This window comes from Phoenix dactylifera, unplaced genomic scaffold (assembly GCF_009389715.1).
Source record: "Phoenix dactylifera cultivar Barhee BC4 unplaced genomic scaffold, palm_55x_up_171113_PBpolish2nd_filt_p 000077F, whole genome shotgun sequence".
Taxonomy (NCBI): domain Eukaryota; kingdom Viridiplantae; phylum Streptophyta; class Magnoliopsida; order Arecales; family Arecaceae; genus Phoenix; species Phoenix dactylifera.
The window spans coordinates 1,691,557-1,700,519 of record NW_024067676.1 but is presented as its reverse complement, the minus strand read 5'-3'; the positions used below and the strand labels follow the sequence as shown (position 1 = coordinate 1,700,519).

The window sequence follows — 8,963 nt, the reverse complement described above, 5'->3', positions numbered from 1 at the left end:
TTAAAAGGATCAGACATCTAAAACCTATATTCGATCCAATTAATAAACAGGTTAAACGGGTCAACATGTTTAGGCCAAACCCAAACCTGGCGGGTCGAACACAGATCGGATTGGCGGGTCGGGTCATATTTTGCCACCTCTACTCAGAGTACACCTTCTGGTCAGGAGAAGGGAGCTGCCATAGGCACTCCACGAGTATGTATTTTTTAATTTTATTGGATGTACTCGCACATGTATTGTATGAAGAATTGGAAAAAAAAAAAAGAAAAAAAAGAAAGAAAGAAGGCCCTACGTCACTGGCCGTCCAAATGATGGTTCCCAATGTCGGTGACCACGGGCGGTAAGAATTTTGGGAGCATAGGAACCGTCTGATCAGGATCAAGTTACGCGTGTTTTGAAGCTCGAACGACGAGCGCGTATTTTCCCCAGGAAATAGGATTGATTTAATTTACAAAAGTAGCCCTTGGGTGATGGATGCTGCTCCATGAGAGTGGCGGACTTGTAAATACATATGTAGATCGGATTTAGTTTGCGCAATCGGTTTGATTAATTTACTAAACTAGCCTTATCTGTGGGGAAAGCTGATTCTCCAGAGGGGCATTCTTGTATATATGGAAAAATCCAGGATCAGAGTTCGGTTGGTTGACCATTTTACCTGTAAAAAAAGCAGCAAGCTAGGGTCTGTCTCGGATCAAGTTGATCTGAACCCAAGCTCGGCTTATTTACTAGGTGGCCCTAATTTCAGGCTCAGTCTGGCCTGTTGAGGTTAAAAATCAGGTCCGACTGAAATGCTCCGGGCTCGGGCGAGCCAAATAGGGCGCTCGAGGTTTGAACGGGCCTAATCATGGGCGGTTGGAAGATGGCAACTCAGAGGAGTTTGACTTCAAATTTCTATCCAATCCATATTTGTGTCTAGGTAGACTGCATCAAGTGGCCAATATAGAGCCCAATCCGTATCCATGCATCTATCATGGGTCAAAGGATTGGTTGCAATTGGCTCGATGGCCCAAGGCAATTAGTTAACCGAACTCATTTTTAGAAATTATTTGGAGCCTTGTAGTTGAAGTTGTTCTCTAACAAAGAGACATTGGGTATCTTATCAGGTGTTAGATCAAAACACTTCGACGTACATGAAGATAAGAGTACTTTTGAGTGTCTATGAGAAGGAAGCAGGCAATGGTACAATCCTTAGGGAGGGTGTGGAAGGTAAAGGAAAAGAGCGAGGCAAGGGAGTACAAAGAGTATAGAGTAATGTAGATGCCGAGAAAAAGACGCAGTGAAGGAGAGAAAAAAAAGAAAAAAAAGTATTTTTTACATAAATTAAGGTACCTATTTGAGTGGCTCTTTTTATATAGTTTTAAATTGCAGGTTAATGGTTAGCTCAAATTAATATGTAATTTAAATTGTAGGTATATAAATAAGTTGGCCTATATCAGCAATTTGAGCGACCTGCAGCTTGTCCTATGGGAATCCAAGCGGTCCCTCAGGAATGAAACAAGACACGTACTAAATTGTCTTGTTGTAACATTAGAAAATAGAAATTCGCAACATTATTAATTCGTACCGCAAACTTCGGCTCCCATCTTCCTCCGTATGCGACCCCTCATTGGCGGGGTTCCTTTTGGGGTCGCGCGAGCAGCTGAGTTACCTGATACCCGACTCCGACTCCGTCGACAGAGCGAGCGAGCGAGCGAGCGAGCGAGTGAGAAAGGTAGAGAGAAAGGGAGCTCTGATGCCCGACTTCTCTCCATTCCCCGGCTCTAATCGTTCTCCGGCCATGCGACCTCGGCCCCCCGCCATCGTCCAAGAGGGAGCCCTAATTCCTTGATTCATTCGGTTCGAGTCCCTGCAATGCCCTCGGAGCTCCATAGCGCCAGCACCAGGGACATCGACCTCGGCGCCGCCTCCTTTGGCTGTGGCAATCCCAAAGATGGCAGCTTTTTGAGATTTTATCGCTCAAGGTTTTGATTGAAGAAGATGAGAATGATTTGGACATTTCTTTAATATTTTGGACAAAACTGGGGGGTTTGTTTGAACGGGGGGAATTGCTTTACTTCGTTTGCGCTTTTGATTGGAGCCCTTGAGTCACTGAAGGCAGGTTAAAATAGTGCCAAAGGTGCCACCTTTGCTTTCTTTCTTTCTCATTTCTTTCCTTTCTTTTAATAATTTGGGGTTAGTTTGTTTATGAATTTGGCTGTTGGGAAAACTCGGGAAACTCCGAGGGGAAACATGATGGAGCTGTGAAACAGGAAGAGAAACTTCTGTGAGCTGGTTTCCACTGGTTTCTCTGTGGTTTCCCTATGATTTCTGGTGCTTCTCGTACAATTACCCATCTTTGTTGCTTCATGTCACATATTATTCTTGACTTTCACCGTCCAAACTTTTAACCTTGCTATTTTTCTAGCTTTTTATCGCATGAATATGTGTTAATCCTCACACTTCTATTTGCTCTTCATCCTTCTCTTTATTAATAAAGAATTCTTACAAAATTTAATATAAGAGAGGAGTTTTTGGTCCAGATTTTGGATTTTAGTAACAAGCTTCTCATGTAGAGCCCAACAAGCATTATTTTTTGGATACGTTCTATTGTTCTTGAATTCCTCGTGCACTGGATTAATGACCACTTTGTAGCTCAAAAATGGTAATCTAAGACAGGTTAACAATATTTTATTGCATACAAAGATATTCTTCATAATTCTTAGTGATAGCTAATCCTTGTTTAACTGGTTGACTGGAAATGCTTTTGGGCGGCCAAGTGGAAGGATGATATATCGACAACCTTCTCCATTCTGATGAATACGAGGACATTTTGCTTCCTTGAATTCTGCGTATCTGTTTATTTATTTTTGCATACCAAAACCTGCTTCAGCTCTTTTGCTTATATAATTACTGACTATCGATATTTTTTTTTTCTTTCCTGAATTGAGTTTTGGTTCAAGAAGTTGCTGTGATAGGACTTAGAGATGGTTGAGAGGGATTAGTTTTTAGAATAATTAATATTGGTTTGAATAAAGAAGTGGAAAGATCTAGGAAGAAGTTTGGTTATTTGTGTGAAGCTTCCTTGAAAAACTTGTTCAAGAAAGAGCTTGTTGATAAAACACTATTGCACAATTCCTGATCTCTGTTTGTTTTTTAGTTGCTTAATAAGGGGTACTATAATTGATACTGCAATCTGTCCCTTGTAAAGTTATTTCTTTTCCGCTTCCTCACTAAGGGAGCATTCACAAGAAAAGCAAGAATGATTTTTAAGGAGAAAGCGGGAGGGTATTGGAACCATCAAGATTTTATAAAGCTAGAAACACTTTAATGAGTTAGTGCAACAAAAAATCATAAAAAATGTCATTAATTTTTTAGTAATTAAAAATAAAATTAAACTTTGACTTTAATTCTTTAATTTATGTGAAAATTGGAAAAATGTTAGATGGAAAAAAGCAATGCACGATTAGTAGTAGTATGTAAGGAATTATGTCTGAAGCTCACTTTTATGGACTAGCTTTCTGTTCTCCTTGTTTTTTTTTCTACATGTGCAACTACTGAATACTCAAATGAGAGGCTTCCACATGTGCAACTACTGAATACTCAAATGAGAGGCTTCCATTTGTTTTCACTCTATAAATTCTGGTCTTCGTCTCTTTGTGCATGTAATTTCATTAGGGCTAACCAGCAACCAATGTGTTCAAATTAAGTGGTCAACTATTGGAGAATGTTATTGAGGAGAATGGCCTTTTCTTACACCTAGGAGTTCTGAAAATAAGTTGACATTGTGTGGTCTTACTGTGTATTTGCACAATGAGGATTATCAGGGCAAATCCTTACAAGCTGAATGGGTTCTTGGTATGTATTATTTAGAAGGGTTTTATGCTTTTATTCTTGCAAGTAAGTATGTCAGAACTATAAATCAAAGTGGTTCATGAATTTTGAAATTGGACCATCTGAATGACCAAGTGAAAGGGACTAATCAGATTTGCCCTTTTAAATAACACAAATCATGCTAAGAGAGGTGCAGTTTTCTTTTTCTTTTTTTTTTTAAAAAAAATTAATATTTTCTTAACCTGTTTTGTGTAGCAATGCTTTCCATGTTTGTTGGTCCTGCACAGTCATTTCTAGGTGTCAAACAGATGAGGTCAAGACCCTTTCCATTAAACTAGATGATAAGATGGTTTTATGAATTGTTACCTAATAATTTTTCCTAGTCTTCAATTCTTTGATGCTTGAATCATGTCGTATTTACAGAGGATGTCTCATAGCTCTCCTTTTGATGAAGAACATACGGGAATCAATGATGAGGGCATGGAGTTTCCAGCTATTGCAGATGGACACTTTGTGTTTGAGAAGGATAGTTTAATTTATAATGAAGAAGATCAAGTACGAGATGAACTTGAGGCACAACTGGGAGAAGAAAGTCAATCTGATGTTAGTGCAACTGTGTTATGGAAACATGTCATAAAAGGAAAGAAGTGTGGAAATGCTCATGGAGGTTCCCATGTCTTCAAATGCAAACATTGCCAGAAGATATACCATGGCACCTATACACGTGTTTATGCACATTTAATGGGGCATAAAAAAGGTGAAAGCAAAGGAATTGGCTATTGTTCCATTGTAAAGGCAGACAAAAATCTACAAATGCAAATTAAGAGGGAAGTTGAGCAAGTTGAGAGCTCACCAAACATTGTTCCACTGAAGAAGTCAAAGCTCAACACAAATTCTGGTATGACATCACAGGGACCTTCTGTAGCCCTTTCCTATGTGGGTCCATTTGAGAAAGATTATTCGACTCAAGATAGAGATGATGTTGATTCTAAAGTAATACGCTGTTTGTGTGCTAATGGCATCCCTTTAAGTGTGCTAAGGTCACCATATTGGGAAGAAATGGTATCAGCAATTAGTAAAGAATTGGGCTACAAAAGCCCATCTTATGAAAGAGCACAAACCGTCTTGTTGGAAAATGAAAGGGACAGGGTTGAAAGGGAACTAGAGGATTTCAAGCAGAAGTGGCCTCAATATGGAGTTTCAGTTGTTTCAAATGGTTGGACTGATGTTAAGAATCAATCCTTGATAAACTTCTTGGCCTCAAATCAATTTGGCTCTATATTTCTACATGCCCTTGACTTTTTACTGGTTGAGAAGTCCCATAAAAGTATTCATGACTATATGCTTGAAGTGATTGAAAAAGTGGGACCATATAATGTTGTTCAGTTGATCACAGATAATGCTACAGACTGTAGAGCTGCAAGTGAGGAAGTGGCAAAAACATATCCTTACATATTCTGGACTCCTTGCATGGTTCACACACTCAATTTGATATTGAAGGACTGTATAAATGCCCTCCCTTGGCTTAAGCAGACTTATACAACTGCTAAAGGTATAGTGAAATATATCTTATATCATTCCCAAACTGTTGAAATTTTCCAAAGTTATCCAATGTTAGAATTATTGAAAGTTGCAGCCAGAGGGTGTGCATCACACTATATCACTCTTCATCTTCTACTTGATGTAAGGGAAACTTTAAGGGCTGCTGTCATATCTGATCAATGGGAGAGATGGGCTGGTTTTCCAAACCTAGATGAGAAAGCAAAGCTTCCTGGAGACACTGTGAAGGCAGCAGTCCTGTCTGATAACTTTTGGGAAGCAGTACAGTTGGCTCTTTCTATAATAAAACCAATATATAAAATGATCAAATTTACTGATCAAGATGGCCCCCTTATTGGAGAGGTATGTGAGAGAATGGACAATATGTTGGGAGAAATCAAAGACAATTTGAGAGGAGAAGAGGACACCTTTATGCTTGTCAGGGAAAAGGTCTTTTTAAGATGGAACAAGGCAAGTGTTCCATTGCAATGCTTAGCTTGTGCCCTTACCCCAAAGTATTATGATGAAGAATACCTCCAAATACCATCCCCAGGGGGTAGGAAGAGGTGTCCTCCAGGTAGATATTTTCTTCTTTTCTTTCTTTCCTTCCTTTTTGTCTGTTACTGTATTCGTATTCTCTTCTGTTACTGTTACAACATTTGACTGTTTTGGCAAATCCTTGCACTAGGTATATTTCTTGCCTTCAAAATATCAATAATATTTTCCCTTTTCTTAACGACAGACCAAGATGATGATACATTTGAAGCTGCCATGACTGCAATATTTAAAATGCACCCAAATGTTGATCAAGCAGATACTGTTCGTGTGCAGTTCTTGTCTTTTGTGGAAAAGAAGGGAAAATTCTCCTCTGCAACAGCTAAAAGAGATGCAAGAAATCCAAAAATCAATGTTTTGCAGTGGTGGAAGTTTCATGGAGGGGATACAAAGGAGTTGAGAGATATGGCATTTAGAGTGCTTGCACAATCAATTAGCACTTCATCTATTGAGAGACCATGGAGCACCTATAGCTATATCTACAATGCAAAGCACAATAGGCTAAATCCAAGTCGCGCTGATGACCTGATGTATATACATTCCAATTTAAGATTACTATCCCGGTAGAATGCCTCTTTTTTCTAATTTATCTCAGAATGTTGATGCTGATTCTATTTCTGGTTTAGTTTCTTACCATCTACCTATGCATGTTTAGGTTTAATTCAAATTATAAGTATGGTCCGCATAGAAAATGGGATATAAATCCGGAGCTTCCTCTTATGGATGAATCTGCTTTACAGTGGGAGGATTTGTGCTTCATAGGCCTTGATGATGAGGACTCATTGTTGAAACATGCTGCTCACTCTAGTAATCCTATACAAGAGCTTTTAAGGATCATTGAAGATGCTCCTTCAAGCAGCGATCAATGTGGTGAACAAAATCTGATCATTAGCTCCATGCATGCAAGTGGAGGGCGAGGAGGGAGAGGAGGCCGAGCTGGTGCTAGTGGTAGGCTTGATCCAAAGGGGAAGACAAAGAAATTCTTGTAATGTGCCTTCTCGCCCTCTTTTTTATTTTTTTTTTTTTCTTTTTTGCCTGAAGATATATCAAGGAATAGAATATCTAGTGTCAACTGGTTTTACATATGTCAAAATCAAAGTTGTCAGAAGTTTCTCCTTAAGATTTTAGAACTAACTAAAGTTATTGTTACCTTCCATCTCATGCATTGTCTCCTCAAAGTCACTAATGTGACATACTCTGTTTTTTTTACTTTCCTTGAATCTTGTGCATCTTTTTCATGTATTAGTGTAATTGAGCTGTCTGTTACCCCTTCAAAAATTTAGTTGCTTTCTATAACCAGAATGTATGTCTAAATCAGAACATAGCAGATCGTCGAAATTAGCATTTCTTGCACATATTTCTTTCCCAACTATTGATGCATGACCTTTCTGTGTTTATATCATTGAGATTTGTTCAACAATGTAACCACCTTGTTTCTTCAAAATAAAAAAAGAAAAATCGACAATGATAAGAGGACAGGTTTTTGACCTCCTGTTGCTACATACATACGTCCCTACCTCATTTCTTCCTGTCTCAAAAGTTTTTTCCTCTGATTTGTGTTGTTTCTTTGACATTTCCTTTCAAAGCTATATGTTTGGACTTTCACCAAAAAGTCATATGGACCTTGGAAATGAGGTAACATTTCTACTCCTGAGTCATGAAGTGGCCTTTGTTACACCTTCAGCAAATAACGAACAAACATCTGGAACATGGCATTTCTTGCAATGGAAGCAGGTTATGTTATCAGCAGTGGATGATTCGATTTCAACTCGTATGCCTCAATCACTGTTTCTGTTTAAAAAAATGCCAGCTGTTTTCTTCTGCCATTTCTTAAATCATTTTTAATTCCGATTTTTTGTTTCAGAAATGGCTTTTGAAGTAATTTGACAGCTCCGCATGTGGGGATTCATGGATCAGAATATTTTTGGTTCTCTGGTATTTGTTAATTATCTGCTGTTCTTTTCTTTGTAGTTTTGGCTTGAAGGCTTCTATGCTACAGAACAAGCCCTTTAAAGATACTTCTTTGGGTAGACTTCTTCTTTTCTTCATCTAAATAGATTCGAAGATTTCTATGTTGATAAGTGGTAGATTTAGGAGGGAAGGAATAAAAAGACTCTCTTGCATGTAAAGAGCTTCTGATACTTAACAGAAAGGAGTCATGGGCATAAGAGGCATGGAATATGAGAAGCACTCTCAATGTGTTGATACGGGACAACATTAGGGCAGTGAATCTGCTTTTAGGTGATTCAGTGGTTTGTGTGCTTCAGATGAAATAGAGCTGGTAGGTTATTTTAGGTGTTCTTTTAATCTTAGAAAAGGAGATATAAACTTCAGATTCTCTGGAAGTAAATTCATGTGGAATGTTGCAATTCACATGTTTCAAAATTGTGAAGTATGAGTACAAACATCAACTTTAAAGACAACAAAACTAGTATTTGACATGTGGAATGCAAGTGAAGATGGAGAGAGTTTGACTGTTCTACAGAGGGGTATGTAAGGCAATTTTTATTTTAAATAAAGTTATGACATGCCAACTGCAATGCATGGTTAGACTCATTTCTTTTGTAATTATGTATTTATAGACATTTCTTATGCAATTATATATTTCTTATGAGAAAAAAATTAAGTTTTAGCAACAGATGGCTTTCCCTGGGGATGGTTCTAACCAGCATGGCAGTGATCCCTACTGTTGTTCTCTGAGAAGTGGCATTTTTTCCCCAGGTTTAGCACTCTCTTTTGAGGGAGATTCTCAGAGAAATGGTATAGTGTCTCTCCCCCCTTCCCCCTCCTATGTCAAATCAAATTGCTAAAGAAAGGTGGTATTAAGTTGAACACTTCATCAAAGACATCCATTCTTTTCTCCATCAATTTTCTTTGCCTAATAATAGCTCCATTTAATGGCTGCTATTTTTTTTCTAAGGCAACTAGCTTAATCTGAGGTCTCCTGCAATAAACCCACTAAAACTTAATTTAGCAATGAGAGGTGATTATTTGAGGGATGAATCATCTTATCAAGCTGAGAAGTCTCATTCTTGGGTCTGCTCTGATCTTATGATATG

The 8,963-nt window shown here is 38.3% G+C and overlaps 1 protein-coding gene across 4 annotated transcripts; it reads left to right on the top strand.

Moving 5' to 3' along the window:
* Positions 1–1,445: 1,445 nt before the first annotated feature.
* LOC103712617 lies at positions 1,446–8,460 on the top strand. Of its 4 annotated transcripts, XM_039116308.1 has the most exons (6): positions 1,497–2,116; positions 4,234–5,926; positions 6,092–6,467; positions 6,560–6,889; positions 7,491–7,675; positions 7,769–8,460. In XM_039116308.1, the coding sequence occupies exons 2-6, from the start codon at positions 4,237–4,239 to the stop codon at positions 7,789–7,791; spliced, it is 2,604 nt and encodes an 867-aa protein (XP_038972236.1). In that variant the 5' UTR covers positions 1,497–2,116; positions 4,234–4,236; the 3' UTR covers positions 7,792–8,460. The 4 variants fall into 4 exon arrangements, with proteins under 4 accessions (XP_008797407.2, XP_008797405.2, XP_038972236.1 ...); XM_008799183.4 differs by having other exon boundaries at positions 1,455–2,116; positions 7,491–8,460; XM_039116309.1 differs by lacking the exon at positions 7,491–7,675 and having other exon boundaries at positions 1,502–2,116; positions 7,876–8,460.
* Positions 8,461–8,963: the final 503 nt, after the last annotated feature.

Coding starts and splice junctions, on each gene's coding strand:
- LOC103712617 (XM_008799183.4), top strand. CDS start 4,237: ATGTCTCATAGCTCTCCTTTTGATGAAGAACATACGGGAATCAATGAT. Junction 5,927..6,091: donor TAGGAAGAGGTGTCCTCCAG/GTAGATATTTTC, acceptor TCTTAACGACAG/ACCAAGATGATGATACATTT. Junction 6,468..6,559: donor AATTTAAGATTACTATCCCG/GTAGAATGCCTC, acceptor ATGCATGTTTAG/GTTTAATTCAAATTATAAGT.